The sequence below is a fragment of the Monocercomonoides exilis genome (genome assembly GCF_001643675.1).
Source record: "Monocercomonoides exilis strain PA203 chromosome Unknown scaffold30-1206723, whole genome shotgun sequence".
In the NCBI taxonomy this organism is placed as follows: domain Eukaryota; phylum Preaxostyla; order Oxymonadida; family Polymastigidae; genus Monocercomonoides; species Monocercomonoides exilis.
Window position 1 is genome coordinate 288212 of NW_027150575.1, and position 20457 is coordinate 308668.

Below are 20457 nucleotides of genomic sequence, written 5' to 3' on the forward strand. Positions count from 1 at the left end.
AGAGTTTTCCGAAGAAACAAATATCAAAGTTTCTTTGTCTCACTTTTACAAACTCACCACCAACTTCTCAAAAGCGAAAAGACGTACAGATCTTTGTGGCATGTGTGAGAAACTCAACTATCTGGAAAACAAATTAAAGTCATCGCAAAACAAAAATGGACTGTCTGAAGCAGAGTTTCACACACTCAAACTTCTTCGTCAACATCGTCTTGTTGCAGAAATGCAACGAAAACACTATCAATCAACTGTTGACAACTTGAAAGAGGGAGAAGCAGTCTTCGTCTTCGACTTCAAAGAGAAATGGAAGCTCCCCATCAGAAAAAATCAACTTCAACAGGAATTCTTCAACTATCAACAAGTGTCTCAATTCACTATTATTTCACTTCAAAAAATTAATAATCAACATGTCAAATGAACATTCAACTTCTTCTCCGACTGATTCCCAAATGATCACAGATTTGTTATTGAGTGTCTGGAATCAGCGATCATAAGACACTTCTCACAGACACTCACACTTTTAAGTTCTTCTGCGATTCGGGCCCACACAACAGAAATCGCTTCCTTCTTCACTTCATCCACTCAAAACAATCCAAACTTCTCAAAAAGAAAAACACTCAACTCAACTTCTTCGCTGAGCACCATGGAAAAAATATCTGCGATAGTGAATTTGGTGCGTTAGTGAATGCAGTCGACAACAATCTTTCGACAGAACACATCACAACACTTCACGATTTGATCAACTTCTTCGAAAACAATATGAATAATTCGACATCAGCTTCTTCAACTTCACAATCAAACATTTTCTCAACATCATCATCAAACTCTTCACCATCTTCAACATCTGTCAATAGCTTTGAGCATGAGAGGTACTTTGAAGAGTACGTACCATCTCAGCAAATTGCATGGCCATCATTGTCAGTCCCTCACATGAAGGACTACTTGTATTTTGAGCGCAAGGGCTCATTTGTCTGCGCATCTGCTGTTGGATATCTTCCTCAACGCTCTCTGGTTGCACTCGAATCTTCGACAATGAAAGAAAAGGTTCAACGTTCAAGAAAGTCATTTCACTCTGATATCACATCATCTAACTCTTCTCTTCTTTCTCAATCTTCTCAAGATCTTCTTTCAAGAAGATTTGATCTTCTTCTTGACTCTTCATCTTTAAATGAATCTCAAAATTGTATTAATGGTGTCCCTTTTTAAGAAACTTGTTGTGTATGCTTAGCTGGCACTCTATCGGAAGGATGCTGGACATGACTGTTCGAATAAGATATTGCAGCCTTCGGGCTGCTTTATCCGGACCTGGATACGACGAACAGCCTCTCAGGTGCACAATAGTTAGAATCCGATTGTTTTCTTGTGCTTTTTGTCCCGATATTGTCCCTATGATTAAATTGGTTATTGTCCCTACAATTATTGTATTTATCGAGATTCATAAATTGAGAGAGTTGTGAGGGAATTCATTGATCTTTGTGTGAGGTTTTTAGAAGGGAGAGTTATTGAGAGTGTGAAATGTTGTTTTATCATTGTGTCTGCCTTTTTTCTTTGTTGGATTTTATCTTTTTGAGTCAAAGAAAGAGAAATATTAGAAAGGGGTGAGTGAATGGAAAACAAAAGAAAAACAGTCAAGTTTGTTTTTGAACTTGAAGAATTTGTAATCTTTTTTGTTTGGGATTGCCATTGATTCCATGAATCAGCTGTTTTGGTGCGACCTTTTCTTTTTCCTTTCACTGTTCAGAATATTTGGTAATTTGATAATGATAAGTGAGAAATACGAGAGAATGAAATTGAAAATGAATAAGTTTATGTTTGCTGAATGATCAAGATGTTAATATAGTTTATTTTGTAAATCGTTTGATGAAACAAAAAGTTTTTTGAAATTGATTATATTTGTTATGTTTTATTTTTCAAGTGTTTCAGTTTTTTATTTGTTTGTTGTAGTTTTTAAAAACCAATTCATTTATTTCGAAACATATCCAACATTGTGCAAAGAGAACTGGTTTCATAACATAAATAATTTTTATCAACAATAATACACAACAATAATGTTAAAATTTCAAAACAACTGAATTTATTATTGATTTTTTCAAAAAAAGTTTAAAATAATATCAATGAGACACATAGTTTGTGCAAAAAATACCGGACATTACAAAAAATACCGGACAAGATCGATATCTCAATAACCGCAAGAAGAAAAATTCTGTCAATTTTCCTCAATATACATCTCATCAACACAAATTCATTTGATATGCAAAACTTTCAAAACAGCTTCGTTTGTGCTCAGAAAAAATTAATGATTGATATCAGGGAGAAATAGGATTTTGAGTTTCCCCCAAATTTCGATTGTATTTTTTTCCGAGCACAAATGAAGCAATTTTGAAATTCTCGTATGTCTAATGAGTTTGTCTTAATGAGATATATTTTGAGGAAAATTGACAGAATTATTCCTCTTGCAGTTATTGTGAAATCGATCTTGTCCGGTATTTTGTGCGATGTCCGGTATTTTATGCGATATCTGTATCCCACGAGGGTCACACCTTGGGTGGCATTTTTTTTGCACGAATCGATTTGTTGTTATGAGGGTGTGTGAAATATATCAAAAAAAGGGGTACCAAGGTGTGACCTCTTTTTCGAAAAATGTATCTCAAATTTTCAGATCAAAAATCTGTGAATTTTTTTCACTTTTTTGTTCTTTCAAGAACGAGAAAATGTATATTTTCTATTTGTGTTCATACGCTTCATAATTATCAAAACAACATTATTCATTAAAAATGATTTAAAAAAATGTGTGTTTTGAACTCTTTTCAATGAGAAAAAATTCCATAACTTTATTTCAAAATGTTCTTTCAACAATTTTTCTCCACATTGGCGTTGCATCGAGGTTTGTTTTTTGTTATTTTATGATAAAAACACATGTTTTAAAACAAATCTTTCTTCTAGATAATCAATATGTGTTCTTTCTTTGTTTTAATTGAAAATATTTGTATGATGGCTGTGGAAACGAAGCTGTTTGGCAAAAAACAGTCGAAGAACAGTTTGGTCTTTTTTGGTTTTCTTTATATGAATATCTGCTTATTAACATTTTTTGTGTTTCTTTCAGGGCAATAGGCGGAAAAGAATGAAAATGAATAAAAGCGGGATATCTCGTTGTGCAGGGTGGCTATCGAGTTGGGAGAGAGAATTCATATGGAAAGTGCCCAGGGTGAAGGGATTGGGAAGGGAATTGGAGATGATATTTTCAGACGAGAAACAATGATGTTTTTCAATGAGAAAGATGAAATTGAAGAAAATACATAAGTTTCACATTTTTCAGAAGAAACAGAAATCGATGCATTTAATAGAAAAATGACTTCTGGAAAGGACGATTAGCGAATCAGATGATGAAACACTTGGAAAAAGGAAGGAATAATGAATTTTATGGAAGAAACAGCTGCCTATGGGATAAAATATAGAAAATTGCTTATAGAAATGGTAAAAAGGTTTGTTGTTGTTGTTTTTTTGAAGTGATTATTATTTTTTCATTCAGGTTGCTGAAAGAGTGAAGGATTAGGTGGCTTTGAAGAAGAAAAAGAAAAGTTGGGGAAAAAAAATACAGATAGATGAAATGCGAGATATTTCGAAGATCCCTGGCATTGGGCTTTGGCAAAGAATTAGTTTTTGAGGAAAGATGATTTTTTGTGAAACAAGGGGAATTGAAAGCTTAAGAGATGAAATCAAAAAGAGGAAAAAGGAATTGTCGCATGTTTCTTATTAGCATTAACGAAAGAAAGAAGATGAAGAAGAATTAATGATGAATTTTGTGAACACTGTAACAAGAAGAACATAAAAGAAAGTGAAGAAGAGAATTTCAATGAATATCTCAGTTGATGTAAATTGACACTCATCTTCTTTATTTCCAACAATTAATCATTTCATGCCATTCATTCATCATTGTCATCTTCTTCTTTATCAAATATATCAACATCATATCATACGATTTCTTTTTCTTTTTTTTCTCTTTCTCCACCTCATCCTTTTCATCCTCCTTATCCTTCTCTTTCATTCAACACACCTTTCATTCACCGCCTTCTCTCAACCAACAGATCTTCCCTTATTCCTTCTTCATTATCTCTTAAATACTTTTCTCTTTCTCCTCTTTCATCTTCTTTCAATTTCCATTTTGCCATTCAACTCTTTTCGCCTTCTTCTACCTCTATTCATCATCTGTATCCAACGGGCATTTACTCATTTTACACATCGAACACTCCTTCTTCCTATAATTTTTCTTATTCATGTTCTTATTCATTTCTCATTCTCGTCATCGTCATCATCAACATCTTAATCAACAGCCACAACATAACTTCAAAACATCCCTCAAACCTTCTTCTTTCTCTTCTGTTATTCGTTCTCTATCAACTCCTTCCATCTCCACTTCTTCTTTAACCTCTTCCCTTTCTTCTCTTTCTCCTTCTTTCCCTTCTCTCTCTTCTCCCTCACGCATCCCTTCTCTTCCTCATTCTTTTCTCACTCAACAGCTTCTTTCTCATTCAACTTCACTCGATTTTCCTCCTCCTCCTCCGCCTTTCTTTGATGAAGACAACGTATTTTCTAACATTCGCACAAGAAAACTTCTGTTTAGACCGAACAGACTGAAATGAGGGCGGAAAAACTAACAGATGTTGAACAAAGAGCAGAGAATGATGGCTATTTTTACTGGAATGAATGAGAATGGGAATGATGGGAAAGATGGAAAAGGAAAAAGAGGAAATGGAGTGAGAGGAATAACTGGAATAACAGCGATGAGGGAGAGAGAGAAGGAGAAGTGGAAGGAGAAACTGAAAGAGAGAGAGAAAGAGAAAGAGAAAAGAGAGAAATTTCCTGGTTTTAAGCTGTTGGGTGATTGGGTGGAGCATCTTGACACAGACGAGGCAGTTGATGAATGTGGAGTCAATCCATTGACACTCGAAAACTACTCATCCGCAAACACCATCAACTCATTTGGCTTTCCTGGCTATGCAACCAATCTCATTGACGATCTTCTCTTTGAGCAATTACTGAACAATGGCGATGGCATTCTGCGAAGAAAATTCAGTTCGCTTGCAAACAGCCTCATTTTGAGCAGAGAATAGTCTGTTTTTCAGTCAGATGCGATCTGAATCCATCTTATGTGCCTCGAAGACAAAGACTGAGAAAATGCAATAAAGATTTAACACAAACCTTTTTGACTCATTCAATTGCTGGAATTGGCACAGGAACAGGAACATATCTTTCTTCATTGCCCAATGAATCTTTTCTTTCTCTTTGTCAGCTATCTCCATCTTTCTCTCCTTCATCTTCCTCTTCATCTTCTTCATCTTCTCCATCTTCTCCAGCAGTAACTGACCTCTCTCTCCACATCGAGCCACCCAATCGCTCTAAGATTGTGATGGCTCGACGCATAAGAGCGATGCACTCTCTCCTCCGCCGACGCTATCTCTACCGCTGTGCACAAGTTGCTGCTGCTTCTGGTGCTTCACATTCTTCTTCTTCTTCTTCTTCTTCGTTGATTCGCTCTTCAAGAAACAGATTTCTGACAAGCGAAGAGCAGCAGATGAGGAGGATGAGGCAGCAGTTCTGAAGAAGGAAAAGACAATATTTTGTTCCACAGCTGGACATGTTTGAGGCACTGCCACTGTTTGCAAAGTTTCGGATGGTGGAGCGGTATGTGGAGAATCTGGAGAAGAGGAAGAGAGAAAGAGAGAGAGCGAAGGAAAGAGAGAGAGAAGCAAGGAACGAGAGAAGAGAGGAGAGAAGAACAAGAGAGCTGATAAAGTTGAGGAAGGAATTAAAGCATGCGAGTGATAGAGATAACAATGTGAAGAAAATGAAAATTAAGTCAAAGCAGAAGAAAATGAGAATATGTTATTGATTAGAAGAAACTCTTTGAAGGAAACAAAGGAAAAGGAAGAAAATGAAGCCTTTCCGATAGCTCCATCTTCAGCCATGAAGACAGGAGAAGAAAGATGAGACACAAACAGAGATAATAACTGCTTCCGCTGATGAAAAAGCAGGAGATACAGAAGAAGATGAATGAGAAAGAAGAGAAAAAGAAGAGGCGAAAGAAGATTGAAGAAAAAGACAAGAATCTGTTTAGCAGCATCCCAGGAATACTACAACCACACCTTAAGACAGGCACGCCGAACAACCAGAAGGAGAACAAAATGGCCAGCTAGGCGCAGCAAGAGGCGAAAGAAAGCCAAACACCATTTTTGACAAGAGAGCGGAAATTGGACTGCATGCTGAATGATTTAGCTAATTCTGACCTGGAAGATTTGAGCGATGAACTTGATGTGCCCTGCCGCTATGTGCGAATCAAAAGTGAGGAAAATGGGCAATTTGTGTGGAAGATGCAGAAGGTGCCTGCGTATGCATCAGTTGACGCGATTCAGATAAGAACGCTGCTGGATCTGATGAGTGCGCTAATGAGCGGGCTGAGGCAGATCAGGGCTGAGCTTAGAAGAGGAAGAGTGATGAAGTGGCGGGGCTGGTGGCCGTACAAAGAGGAAGCAGAGGCGACGCTCAGGAAGGCAAGGAAAGGAGCAAGGAAAGGATCACCGCTACTGTTTCAGAAGGAGAAAGGTATAAGAACATTCAGTCAGAACAGTGTACCTGGTATAAAAGATGTGATGTCAAAACTGTTTTCTTCGATGTTGTTTTCAAAGTTGGCGTCTTTCTTAACCTCGCAGAATTCAATGACAATTGATTTGATCCAGAATTATCCTTCACTCAATTTGGAAGCGCCTTTTGATTCAGCCGCAGATTTTGTTACATATATAAATATTGCTCTTAGTCCTCTCTCTAACTGCACTTCTCCGCTTGTCAATTCGTCCTTGTTTATGAACGTCCAATAGCAATCTTCTACTTTGCTCAGAATCTCTTCATCTCCCTTCCTTTTATCTCAAGCTGTTCATCCATCTGCTTCTAATTCTGCTGCTCCTGGCTCACTTTCTCCACATTCACTGCCTGCTCCTTCTTCTTCTACTTCTTTTTCATTCAACTAACATCGAGTTCAGTGCCACACCTCATCCTTCGTTGCAACTTGGAAAGAAACAAAGAAATACTTATAATTTAAGCTGATGTATCATCGAGAATATGTCAACTGAAACGATTCTCCACAAAGCAAAGAAAAGTCTGCAAGTTATCAACAACTGAATCAATTCTGACTTTTTCATTTTGAAGATCAAGCATTCGAAGTGAAAAGGAAAGTACAATGAGGCTATTTTTGTTTGGAATGGCTGGGTTCCTAAATAGCCTCCCGACAGATTTCGTAGGCACTAAGCAACAGCGAATTGATGAAAGTGAAACGATGAAGAAGAAAAGATATTTAGAAGAAAAAGCACATTTGAAGAGAAATTATGAAAGGCAGTTAAGTTAATCGGATACGAACAAGTTGGAATAGAAAATTGAGGTAAATATAATCTGAAGAAAATTTCTAGATATGTTTGAATATATTCTTTTTGAAGATACAACAAAAATGAATCTTTTTTCATGAGCTCAGTTTGTTATTGATGGAGAAGAAAAATTAGATGAGGTAATGACGAAGAAATATTTTTGTCTTGTTGATGTTATGCTTTTTGAAAAAATAAGTGACGATATATTCCTCAAATGAAAAACTATGAAAGTTTATGAATATTTATATTACATGGAAAATGAATCAAAACGAGAAAATGGAAGAAATAATATAGAAATTAGAAAAAGATTATCATTTCCAGTGATTTTTGTATGAACCGCATTGAAGGCTAGTGTTTGAAGAGGAACAAACGTTGAGCTGAGGAGGGTGAGAGAGGCATCTTGGAGGAGGGAAATGAAGCCGTTGAATGCATATTCGATGGTAGCGCATGGGGTCTTTTGGGGTCTGCCACAGGCATCAGCATCGGTTCCATTGCTGAAATCAATTTTATTCTGGTTGATGAGGAGGAGCCAAATATTGAACTTGGATTTATCCCATGCACCACTATATCTGTTTACGTTTGATGAAGCTTCCGAATCAAATAAAAGAATTGGAGATTTGTTGGTTTTATGAAGGAAAGGGAAAAAATAGAAAAATAACTAATATTGTTCAGTTAGTTTCAATATTTTTGTTTTCTTATCATTTTTTCTGTTCTTCTAATAAACTTTCTCTTTGCAATGTTGTATTTTGCCAATTATGAATTTGCAATTTTTTTCTTTTGAAGTTTTATTCGTTTGTTTTAGTAAATTTTTAAAAAACTTGATCATTAAATCCTTTTTCACATAAAGCATAAAAAAGGTATAACTTTTTGGGGGAGAAAAAATAAAACAAATAAATATAACAGATATAAAAGTTAAATATTCATGAAAAACCAATTTAACTTTTTGATCAATAAATACCACTAAAGATTTTGTTTTTTCAATTTTTGATCTTTTTTTTATGATTTGGGACCAAGTTTTAATTTTTATGAATAAAACAAAGATTTGTTCCAAACTTTTTTTGCAATTTCAACACAATAAGTCTTGCATTCCCATTCAAAAAAATGCAGAAAAATTAAAAAAAATGAGAAATATAATTGATTGTGCAGAATTGAACAAAATTCAGAAAGCAAAATATTGCGTACCATTTCAAAAAAAATCACCCATATTAAATTTTTGATCAAAAGAAAAAATATAAGATTCTCAATGAAAAAGAGTTATATTTGCTTCAACTATCATTCAATTACTGATCCATGAATTGTTAATGGTTTATTTGATTCTTTTTATGAATAAACAAATAATCTGATTATCATTACAGTTTTTATTTTATTGTAATTTTTTGTTGCTCAAAATGAATCATGGCATTTCTTGGAAGTGAATACAGCTCATTCAAGTTAGAATGAACAAAAGTGTTATCAAAAATTGATGGTTCGCAATTTGTTATTATTTCCGTTTAATTAATTTTTATTTATTCTTTTTCAAGCTTGACAAATTTGTGGCAAATTTCAGAGCTCCTTTTGTGAAGAAGTTTGCAACGTGGGGCTGGACAACAAATTTGTTTGTTGGAGAAGAGGAAATACTGTAGAGGATTGTGAAATATCAGTGTGAGACGATATTTGTGTCATCAGTTGCAGAGAATGAGAAAGATTACAAGCAATGTGGAGGGTTTGAAGCGCCTTGTCAATTGCTGAATGTTGGAATTCAACACATCATTCCATCTCTGTTCTCACAGCTGTTGATATCAGAAGAGACTATCATCAATGGAGAAAGCAGTGCTTTGAATGTGACCATCCGCTCATTGCAATCTCCCTCAGCTGCTTTGGTGCATCTGAACTCAACAATAACAAACGAGGGAAATCTGATCACAACATCAGAGAAAGTTCGGATTGAAAGATTGAAATTCAATTTTGTTCAGTCATTTTCATATTCTGGAAGTTCAATCATCCATGAAGCAAGTGGCTAGTTTTCTTTTTCATTTGTTGATTTTTCTTCTTCAAAATCTTCTTTGTTATGATGCATTTCTTCTTTTATTTCTTCTTCATCAACTTCATCTTTTCAAACGTTTTGTTCAGAAGTCTGTTGGAAGAAGACGGTTGTATTCTCAGTGTTAACTTCACATTAAGTTCTTTCAAAAGCTTTTGAGAGGAAATGGATACGACAAGAAACAGGAGATATAAGAGGATGAAAAATGAAAAGAAGAAAACAGCTCTGATGAAAATATCATCAGGAAAATCAAAGGCTTTGCAGCATCCAATGCACTTTCAAAGAGCAGCAGCATGTCGTTGATCTCCATCTCTTTCTCTCTCAAACCCTTCTCGAGCTATAATGAAAAAGTTAAAGAAGAAGATAATTATAAAGTGTGACATGACATTAACTCCTCCTCCCTTCCAATGCAATGTTATTGAGTCTTGAAATAAAACCACTCGCTGTCAGTCTCACAGTATCAGCCCAAAGCAGATCTCAACTTCCACCTCTTTTTTCCCAGCTGCAGCAGCACCAGCTCCACCAGCAGCCGTGCCATCCGGAACAGCGCCCGCCGCCCTTCTTTCTTCCCCACCGCCGACTGCACCGCCTCCACCCGCCGCTTCAGCCCTGCCCCTGCCACCACCCCTCCCGACACCCCCGCCGACACCCCCGAAAGCACTCACACACGGCAGTCGAGCACCGGCTTCAGCAGCTTTAGATACAGGCTCGCAGTCTTCACAATTTCGCTGTTCTCAGATTGTGATAGAGGCTCTCATCTGAAAGCAGCATCGCACACATCCGGCAGCCTCAGGCACAGCATGAAGAAGTCGTTGTACTGGCACGCCTTCACCGCATATTCGAATGACAGCAGGCAGCACCCAGACAGCCGGTACGCGTCCCGGGAAATCCTCAACGAGCGCTTGTGGTATCTGCGGATAGGACACATTCAGAAGACACTCCAGCTCCGAGTGCGTGATCTCTCTCCAAGCTTCTTGTGAAGATGATGATGAAAATGTCAATGGATCTCAATTACGTATCGCATCATGCAGCTTCTTCATCGCCTCCTTCCGCTTCACTGTCTCTGCCCGGTAGTAATTCAGCAGAAACCCCAGAAACACTGAAGCGTCTGCCTCCCCCTTCTCCGACTGCAGCCCCTCAAACTTCTCAAAAAACATCTTGATCTTCTATTCAGGCGCACTTCAAGCTGTATGTTGACATACATCCGACACATCCGGAACGATATCGTCATGAAGTCCTCTTTCTCTTTCATAGGCTGCTGCTTGCCTTCAAACTGCATCGTGTTGCAATATAGGAAGAAAGACAGCTCACCTTCCGCAAACTTCTCCGGCACGTTCTTCCCAACTGCTGCACAGTGAAAATTCCTTTCGGAACAGTTCCACTTTTCAGATCAACTCCAATAGCACTGCCTCTTTCTTTAAATTCTCCGAGCACTTCTCCCCTAGCCACAAGCACACAAAATCCCCAAAACAACTGCCTTGGAAGCACCACATCTTCCAACTCAGCTATGCCATCACTCAAATCAACCAATATCTTGCCTCTGTTTATTCCCTTGATCGTCGACTGCATCCACGCCAGCTTCCGTAGTAGTCCTGTCTTCAGCTTCTGATGACTCGACTGAATCGACATTGATAACTTATATATGTGCGACATCAGAAGCACATTCACAATTTCGAACACCACCTGCTTAAGCAATATAGGCACTATGCTCGTCGGGCGCTCCATCGTCTCTTCATACGACAACTTCATTTTCTTCTGTTCCTTCTTTTTTTTAAAACCATAAGAATAATTTACTGCTTCTCAATAACCTCCATTTACAAAATCATCTACTCGCTTGTTGTATTCACATGCACTTTCAGCTGCTCCATCAGCATTTTCGTTTCCTTCTCCATCTGGTTCATCTTCTGCTTCACAGTTGTGTCCACTCATCCTCCATCACCATCACAAGCATTTTCTGCTCCATCGCCATTTGCTTCTCCCACAATATTCACTCCTCTTCTCGCTTTCACAACAACAACCTTCTCGCTCGGGTCTGGTCCAACCATCACAGAGCAGCCATCACCGATGCTCGCTGCAAATTTTCTTAGTCCCCTTCAAACAGCTCCGATGGCCGAATCAACGAAACCGAAGATGGAATTAGCATTCCCACTCACAGAGCTCAACAAAAAGCCAACGTAAATAACACACTTGGCGCACTTATCGAAACATTGCTTTCTTAACTTTCCACTTCGCATTTCTTTATCTTGATTTTCAACTCCTTCTCAATCCCCACATCAATAAATTCGACCTTCTCCTTCATGGCCGCTAGCTGCTCCTGAAGCTCCTTCACCTATGCATTGTGCTTCTCGTTCAGCTCCTGAATCTTCCTCTCCCGCAATTCGATGATCTTATTCTTCTCCTGCAGCTTCTTTGCCAGCAAACTCATCCACAACGATGCCTGCTCGTCTTCCTGGATCTCCTGCAAAAGCATTTTGAACTCAAAACATCTTCTCCATCTCCTGATTCTCCTCCTCTTGCTGCTCCTTTAGCTCCCGGATTTGTCTGCACTGCCCTTCATTCTCCCTTGCAATCTCAGATTTCTGCACCTCGCACTTCACAAACATCTCACACAGCATATTCCCCGCATTCACCATTTTTCTCTTCAGATCTTCCTCCATATTCTTCAGCTTTTCACCACTTCGTGTACTGTGAGCAAGTTTCATTTCGCTTCCTTATCCAGCTTCATTACCACACGCATCGACTGTGGTGATCTCAAAGCCAGCAGCAATGTTTTTAACAGATTGCATTCACATCTGCCGCCACAAAGATTCACTTGCTCCCCGACTTCGTACCCTCCGACGCTGCAAGCGACGGAAGATGCCCCACCAGCGGAACCAAAAGCATCGCCGAAAGCGCCACATCGTATGCACACACAACACCACCATACATCGCCCCCCGCCGCGCTACAACAAATCATTCGAAGCGTCTGTTGCTCCCTCAGTTACGAATTCTTTTGATTTTCATACACTCCAGCCGCCTCTTGATGTAGTCTATTTTTGCTGCAGAAGTGTATGACGCCACCACCACCTAGGCATCAGAAGGGTTAATCGCAGACGCTGATAATAATGGCCACTCATTCTCTGAAGAATACTTCTCTTCGCTTCTCCACCTCCGGAATGGTGAAGTTGATCGGGGTGATGATCCAGTTGAAGAAGACGAAGTTAACGAAGACACTGAGTGAAGAAACAACTGTTACACTGCTCCGGCCAAAAGAAGCATTTTCAGATACCGTTTTTCGTCTGCATGCATCCCTAATAGTGACACAAACACAACATTTTCATTCGAATCAGAATGGTTGACCATTTGCAAAAACGAGCTTTTTTCATACTATTTGAAAGGATAGTTGCAGGATATTTTTGCATAACGTATCAGTATTAAATGGAAGGGAGAAGAGAAAGGCACATACTGAGATGAAAGAAACTTGATAATATAGATTGATTAAATCAAAATAAGAGAAAAGTTTGTTTTTTTTTTTTCATTTGTAATAAATGGTGATTTATTTTGAAAAACAACATTAATAATTATTCAATGTCAACTGCTTTTTGAATATTTTTCGATAACAACGATCAAAGTTTTGATGAATTTTTCCTGTTTGATTAATTCTTATGAAAAATTCTTGAATTAAAGCAAATCAATTTTATTTATCTTTTAACAAAAGAAAATAATAAAATCTTAGCCACTGTTCATAAATTCATAATGAAAATTCGAATAGATGAAATGAAAATGAAGAAATAAAAATATGTAACTCATTTATTTCAAATGGCACGAAAGCATCGCATTCAAAAGTGGATTGCAGAATAAAGTTAACAATTCATATGATATCAACATATTTATGACCTGTGCATCAATAATAAGCTCAGAAAATAACAATATATAATATTAACAATACAATAATGGGAACGGAATGATCAACTTTTTTTGATCATTTGTGATCTTTTGTGGGACAAAATTAAAGTCGTAGAACTTGACAAAAAAATTTTGACAAATAAGTAAAAAATAATAAATAAACGGGTGATAATTTTTGATATCACATTTTTCCATTTAAAAAATTCGGTTCTGATAGTTAGGGAAAAAACCCTCACAAAATACGAAACTTATGCACATTGGCTAAGAAATTCTAAAACATCATGTGCATCATCAAAACATATTTCAAACTGTTCGATTCTTTTTCTTTTCTGTATATTTTTTCTATTTTTTTATAATTTTCATTCCAATATGGGTTCTATCTTTTTGTAATATCAACAAATCGCAACGGTTAAAATAGATTGTCTTGCTTTTGAGCAAATAGAAATTTCTTGATATATTCAGAGAAAGAAATTGTTTGATTGTTTTATTATTATCCATTCAATTGATTATTTTTCTGAAGAATTATTAAAATGATGTGTTTAATATTTCTTTTTTGTTCTTCCTATTTTCATTTTCATCTGCATTGCTTTTCACACGTCAAAAGAGAATAATGAATATGAAGTGAATTCAAATCATAAATATTTATTTATATGTTATATTTTTGAAAATTTAATTCTCTTGAAATATTTTATTTCGCATTTTGAATGAGTTTTCCACTTGAGATAAAACGAAGATCCTTCACTTTGGTGATTTTGTTCGATATAATTATTGATTTTATTCTTCAAAGATTTTCAAAATAATGCAAAAATAACAATTTTTTTAAAAAACAAAACAAATGTTAGAGTTAAAAAATTGATAACTTATAAAAAGAAATTTCTTCTTATGTTTCGAATTTTTTATAATGACAATGTATCATATTTATTCCACAGCATTAAAACACTCAACAAAAAAGAAACATCAAAGAAAAACAAAAAAATAGTTATTTCATATTTCCACAGAATATTTTGTTGAAATAATTATCTCCATCGTGCATCCATATCAAAATACATCATTTTCAATTTTCATTTTTATCTATGAAAGGCATGTCATCCTTTTATTCACAATGAGCAAAAATTGCTGAATGTCTTTCGAATGTCGCCTCAAACAACAGAGAGTTCCTGCTTTTTGCTCGTTTTCATTAAGTCAAAATAAATCCATTGTTAAAAACCCACAACATTATTATCAAAAAATATTTGTGTTCGATTCTTGCATTCTCTTCAATGTTCTGACTTTCAAAAGCAAAACTTGATCAATGCTGTGATTAATCATCAAGAAAGTTGACTTCGAAATCATTTCTTCTAATGAGCAAAGCACAACTATTTCTAATCATACGTGAAAAACTTGAACTTCATGTTCCTTTTCAGGATTTTTATTTATCTCAACAACATGTTTGGTCAGCAGTTATTATTTTAGTGTCATTTTTTGAAATCGACAATTGCATCTGTCTCAGATATACCTCTGTGACCTGACAAATTGCTTGAAGCCTCGTCTGTCACAAAAAAAAAAATTATTCTTAAATTAATATAAAATAAAATGTTGCTAAAACTTCCAAAGACTTTTCAAAGCACTATGGAAAAGATTTGTTGATAGCATCTGTAATATCTTGTCGTTTTTTCTCTTTTGTCGGTGACCGTCAGTGACCGTCGATGACAAATTGTGACAAAAATATTCCTCAACTGACATTACGTGTCAAATAAAATAAATATTGGGAACCTGATCATTTTTTTGAAATTTTTATTTTTTCAGTATAATAAGAATTATTTCATGAAGATTTTAAATTAATTATTTTAGTAATTAAGAATTATGAAATCGTTATAAATAACCCTTTTTGACAAATCATAAATATCTTGTCAGTCATTTTGTCATTTTTTCTATTTTCTCTTGTCAGGTCACAGAGGTATAGTCTCAGATTATTTTTAAACTAAACGATCAAATTTCTCGGCATTGTCTAGAATTTCTTCATCTTCTGCTTTTTTTTTCATGATGTATTCAAGAAAAATTGGAAGCCTTTCAAATCCAATTGGCAATCAACTGTTTGTTCGCCTCTGACTGAAACGCGAACTTCCTTTCAGTGTTGCAGACAAAAATCCTGTCATTTTTTCAATAAAAACAAATTACTTCGAAATGAACATGCGGATTTCATTTGGTATCTTGCATCGTCTTCTGCATTGGAAATTCGTCACATTTTCAAGTCGATAATCACCAACATTTACTGCTCCTTGATGTTATCCGATGTTCATGTGGTAGTTATCAGATAACGGATTTTTGTTTCTTTCGCAATTCTATCGTTGCTCTCTTCAAATTTATAAAAAAGTCTACTTCCCAATACATTTTTGTTGTCACTTTTTACAAAATGACATTTGTATTGTTTGAGCCTTTTTGTTTGAAGAAATCAAAATTCCGAATACAGGATTGTCCATTGAACATTACGAAAATGAACACCAACATAATCAAAATTAAAATTTATCATTACTATCATTTGCCATTTATGAATTAGAATGTGAACAAAGTTGGAAACGTACCGAGAATTAACTTTCAGTTTTATTGGTTATCGATCATTTTTCATAGCATTTAAAACATATTCTTGAATTGAGGAGTTAAAAATTCAAAGTTAACATGAAAATGCAAATTTTTATCAAAGAACAAAATCAAACTTATAAATTTCGTATTTTTATTTTATACATAAATAACATATGACAACAACTATTTTCCGAGTCCAAAAGTTATTTGCAAAAAAGAAAACATCTGTTTTTCTATTTAGCAGATTTTGATATTAATAATGGGATGCAGAACCATTAAAAACAATTATTATTTTTTTTGTTGTTCTCAAGTTGCATTTTCATCGAAAGAAGAAAAAATTTCATAAGAACTTGAGCAATTTAGTTTGAGTCCATTATTATTAATTTGTTTCGTATTTTATTTTGTTATTCACAACTAAATTCATTCAGGATCCAAATGATTTTAATTCATCAATGCTGATATATCGTTTTTCTTTGAATTTTTCTAAAACTTTGAAATCTCCTTGGGACAAAAACTTGATGATCATGATTAAACGATTATTTCGAATTCATTTTTCACATCGATATCAATTTTTGCATTTCAATACAAGATATAAAAAATATTTATTATTAGAAATGAAATGAGATAGATTTTCTACGAATAAAATAATTATTGTTTTAAAAATATTTTAACACTTCTTTTCACCTGAAATTTGATGTTATTATGAAAAATTCAAATCATCTGATCGATTTAACCATTTACGAAATTTTTTTCTAAAAAAACAGCAAAAATCACCTTTAAACGTATCAATTTTTAACAAATGAATACTATTACATTTATCACTTTAATTAGAAGAATCATTTTCACCCATGCGTATAGGTTTTTTCCCTGAGAAGGGATTTTTCCCTAACTAAGAAATATTTCTTGATTATCATCAAAAGAATTCTGAAAAATGAAAAGGCTTCAAAAATAATATTTTTTTTCTTTATTTGAGCTTTTACATTTGTTTTGATAGCAGTTGTGATGATTTTGGCATTTGAATACAAAGTCTCTTCCAAATGACAAATAACGTTTGAAAAATCGACACGCCGAAAAAAGTCATGATTTCAAAAATAATCACCCAAGTATATTAATTTTGGATCAAATCTTTTATTTTTGAAAATACTTCATTTTAACGCATTACTGACTTGCGAAATTAGTTTTTTTTCCTAAATATATGGCTGATCCTTTTTGAAATCACACTTTCGTTCGAGTTTTGATCAAAAAATTTATCTCAATTGGATTTTGAAAAATTGAACAAAACTGATAATACACATTGTATATGATGTTGTTATTGCAGAAACAAAATTTTATCAAAAATCTCATAAAGATAAAAATTTTGATCAAAACTCGAACGAAAGCATGACTTCAGAAAGGATCGGTCATATGTTATTTTTCACCTATTTAAGCACATTTTTGAAAAATCGATTTTTTGAAATCTTTGATCAAAAAAATAGATTTTTCATTGAAAAACGAACCCTTAATAAAACAAAATGATATTTTTAATGTTTAGCCCTGTGATAATATGCGATGGAAAATGTATGAAAAATTGGCTAAAAATGTCGGTTCAAGAAAAAATGTGATTATTAACGATTTTAATTATTTTTGATGCGATTGAATCCGGTTTTGACAAAACAAAGTTTTTATAAACCAAAGATGAATATTTCTTTTTAATGAATTGAAGTTGTCAAAGAATCGAATTTCTTTCAGTAATTGAAAATTCAGTGCAATGATTATTGAAAGCGTAAACTCAAAATTATATTGAGATTCAACAGATTCATTTTTAAAATTCAACAATAACAATAAACTTTTCTTGACCCAAAAAACAAAAGATTACGGTTTTTTTAAATATGCATCGAAAATTAAAATAAAGCATCCAATTTTCCTTGAATTTATTTTCTTTTCATTTTTTTTTTGTTAGTAAATTACAGACATTTATTTTAACCCGGAAATAATCACATTAACAAGGGTCATCTTTTTATTGGCACTTTTTTTTAAATAAAAACTCATCTGAACCACAAATAATATTTTAATAATATATTTTTGGTTTTCATGCAAATGTGATACATCCTAATATTTGAATTTTGAAAGAAATCCAATTTCTCATGGGGGGAAATGGGGGGGTTCAAGTCCTTCAATTGAGCTTTTATGAGAAATTGGACTGCACAAAGGTTTGTTAATATTTCTTATTCATTCAAAAATTCAAATAATAATTAAAAATTCTTTGATGAGAATTAATAAATAAAAAATTATATTAATAATCATTACCCATAATATATAAATGAAATTACTAGTGAGGAAGAAAGCTGAAGCGGCGCAGAAGCGGCTAAAGGAAGCAATGTACACATTGCATTGCGGGAAATATGAAACAAGATTGGAAAGGATTGCACACATTGTTAATGACAATGTTGTCAGGCTGGTCGACGGGGTTTAATACGGTGGAATCAGCAAAAAATCTTTGGAGCACGCAGTGAAAGCAATAAAAAACGGCAGGCTGATTGCAAAAGTTGGGCACCCACCGATAATTAGCGGTGAAAAAGAAAAACAATTCTTGGAAGAAGTTACAATAAAATCAAGATCTGGTACAAGCCTCTCGTTGCGAAAAACTCGTGATCTGTTTTGCAATTGATATTTATATTGTATATTAATTGGTATTTAGATGGATAATATGTTTAACGATAGTGAAGAAGAAGGAGAAAATGAAAAAAAGATTAAAAAGACAGTAACTCTGAAGGAAGTTTACGCCTTCATACTAAGACATCCAGAATCGATGTCATCGCTGCCAAAGCAAGTTGATATTAACAGATTTGCAACATCTTGCCACAAAGTCCTGAAGCAGTGGTTCGCAAAATTATAAGCATTACACGACGAAAATAAATATCCAGAGGAATTAATCTTCAATATTGATGAATCTTCGCTTCGCATTACAACTTCTTCACGCAATGTTGTTGTTCATCCCGCAGATGAACCAGCTGGATTCAAAAAGACTGCCGAAAGGATGCCGAATGCCACTCTCGTTGCTGGAATCGCTGCTGATGGCTTCTCGCTTCCATCTATTGTGCTGTGGCCGAGTGTAACTCTTCTGAAAGAACTGACAACACTGTTAACATCGTCATCAAATATTTATCCAAATACAAACGGCTGGATGGACAAAACGTCGTTCAAAAAATACGCCTTAACAGTTCTTTCACCATTTATCATTGACAGAAGAAAGCGAATACTTAGAGAATCTCATCGTTGCCTTTTTCTCCTATATTCATACTCATCGCGCGCAGATCCAACTGTATGGAGACATTTAAAGGAATCCGAAATAGACGTAATCACCTTCGTTCATCATCCTGCACATATATCTCAGCCACTGGACAGAGGCGTATTTGATGTGTTGAAGACAGAGCTTTCAAACAATTACTGCTCTCCATCATCCACCTCCTCATCTTCAAAAAGAACAGCTGTTGCAGATGTGTTGCCACAAGCCCTTCACACAGCATTCACACCATCTGTTATCAAAAAAGCCTTCATTTACAGCGGAGTACTCAGCAATGGATCTATGTCGGTTCAAATGAAGCTTCCTCAGTTTTTTCAATACTTCATTCCTTCTCATTCTCAATGTCTCGACTTCTTCGGAAAAGTGATAACAAAAGAAAAGCTTCTTGATGAATGGGATGAATATAATGAAAATCACAAGATGAAAATTGAAGAAATTGAAGAAAAAGAAAAGGAAATTGAAGAAGAAGAATTGCCCTTGGAGAAAAAAGTGAAAAGAAAATTCAAAAAAAAAAAGAATGATGACGATGAAACAAGTGATGAATTTGACCCCTTTGAACTTGAAAATGGAAAAAGAAAAGAAAGAAGAGTAATTGATTCGAGTTTAGTATTTTTTGATGTGTTTTTCATTTTTTTCATTTCAAAAAATTTAGGTGCCAAAAAAGAAAAAAGTGCCAATAAAAAGATGACCCTATTGGAAAGCTTTTTGTGACTATAATTAATGAGTAAGTTTATGGAGTGATTGAATCTTGTTTCAACTGAGCATTTTTTTCATTGAATAGCATGATGATTTTGTTCGTCTGATTTGCTATTTTGAATAAAAATTGGTGCTATTTCCAAAACAAAAAAATTCAAAAAAGAAGAATGATTCTCCAAATGAGAAGATAACAGCTAATATCAATAAAAAATCTAATTCTCTTTCTAAATAAGGACACATTTCACAGCCCCAAACCAATAAAATAAGAATACGTATTTCTACATTTAAATAAACAAGAAATGAATAACAACAAATGATTCGAAATGGGTGATAATGAAAGAAAATCAAAAAAATGATAATTTGAATAAACTCAAAATCGTTCAATTGAATTACAAATTGATATAAACTGAATACACATCAAACAAAAAACAAATTTCAACAAACCGAAAACTCTTTTTCAAAATCACAAACATTTTCATAAACATAAAATTTCAAACAAAAAAAAGGAAAAATGAAAAAATGAAAAGAGTGGAAAATCGGTTGAGGGCTCGGGTTCTGTCTTTCAGAAGTGAAAGAGCCCAAAACCTGAAGCGTGCTTTTGCAAG

General features: G+C 34.7%; 6 protein-coding genes across 6 annotated transcripts; 5 read left to right on the forward strand and 1 right to left on the reverse strand.

The window, feature by feature from the left end:
* Nucleotides 1-756: 756 nt before the first annotated feature.
* On the forward strand, nt 757-1203 carry MONOS_16417 (uncharacterized protein; the record flags this gene model as incomplete). Its single annotated transcript, XM_067869320.1, has 1 exon — nt 757-1203. The coding sequence occupies one exon, from the start codon at nt 757-759 to the stop codon at nt 1201-1203; it is 447 nt and encodes a 148-aa protein (XP_067725084.1).
* Nucleotides 1204-4655: 3452 nt separating this feature from the next.
* MONOS_6483 (uncharacterized protein) lies at nt 4656-5596 on the forward strand (the record flags this gene model as incomplete). The annotated part of the gene is made up of 2 exons (XM_067876722.1): nt 4656-5070; nt 5232-5596. The coding sequence occupies 2 exons, from the start codon at nt 4656-4658 to the stop codon at nt 5594-5596; spliced, it is 780 nt and encodes a 259-aa protein (XP_067725085.1).
* A 658-nt stretch (nt 5597-6254) lies between these two features.
* MONOS_6482 (uncharacterized protein) lies at nt 6255-6869 on the forward strand (the record flags this gene model as incomplete). Its single annotated transcript, XM_067876721.1, has 1 exon — nt 6255-6869. The coding sequence occupies one exon, from the start codon at nt 6255-6257 to the stop codon at nt 6867-6869; it is 615 nt and encodes a 204-aa protein (XP_067725086.1).
* A 3012-nt stretch (nt 6870-9881) lies between these two features.
* MONOS_6481 (uncharacterized protein) lies at nt 9882-11058 on the reverse strand (the record flags this gene model as incomplete). The annotated part of the gene is made up of 3 exons (XM_067876720.1): nt 9882-10144; nt 10208-10402; nt 10752-11058. The coding sequence occupies 3 exons, from the start codon at nt 11056-11058 to the stop codon at nt 9882-9884; spliced, it is 765 nt and encodes a 254-aa protein (XP_067725087.1).
* Nucleotides 11059-18172: 7114 nt separating this feature from the next.
* MONOS_6480 (uncharacterized protein) lies at nt 18173-18748 on the forward strand (the record flags this gene model as incomplete). Its single annotated transcript, XM_067876719.1, has 2 exons — nt 18173-18319; nt 18551-18748. 2 exons carry the CDS (start codon nt 18173-18175, stop codon nt 18746-18748), a joined length of 345 nt encoding a protein of 114 aa, XP_067725088.1.
* Nucleotides 18749-18889: 141 nt separating this feature from the next.
* Nucleotides 18890-19867, forward strand: MONOS_6479 (uncharacterized protein; the record flags this gene model as incomplete). Its single annotated transcript, XM_067876717.1, has 2 exons — nt 18890-19757; nt 19809-19867. The coding sequence occupies 2 exons, from the start codon at nt 18890-18892 to the stop codon at nt 19865-19867; spliced, it is 927 nt and encodes a 308-aa protein (XP_067725089.1).
* Nucleotides 19868-20457: the final 590 nt, after the last annotated feature.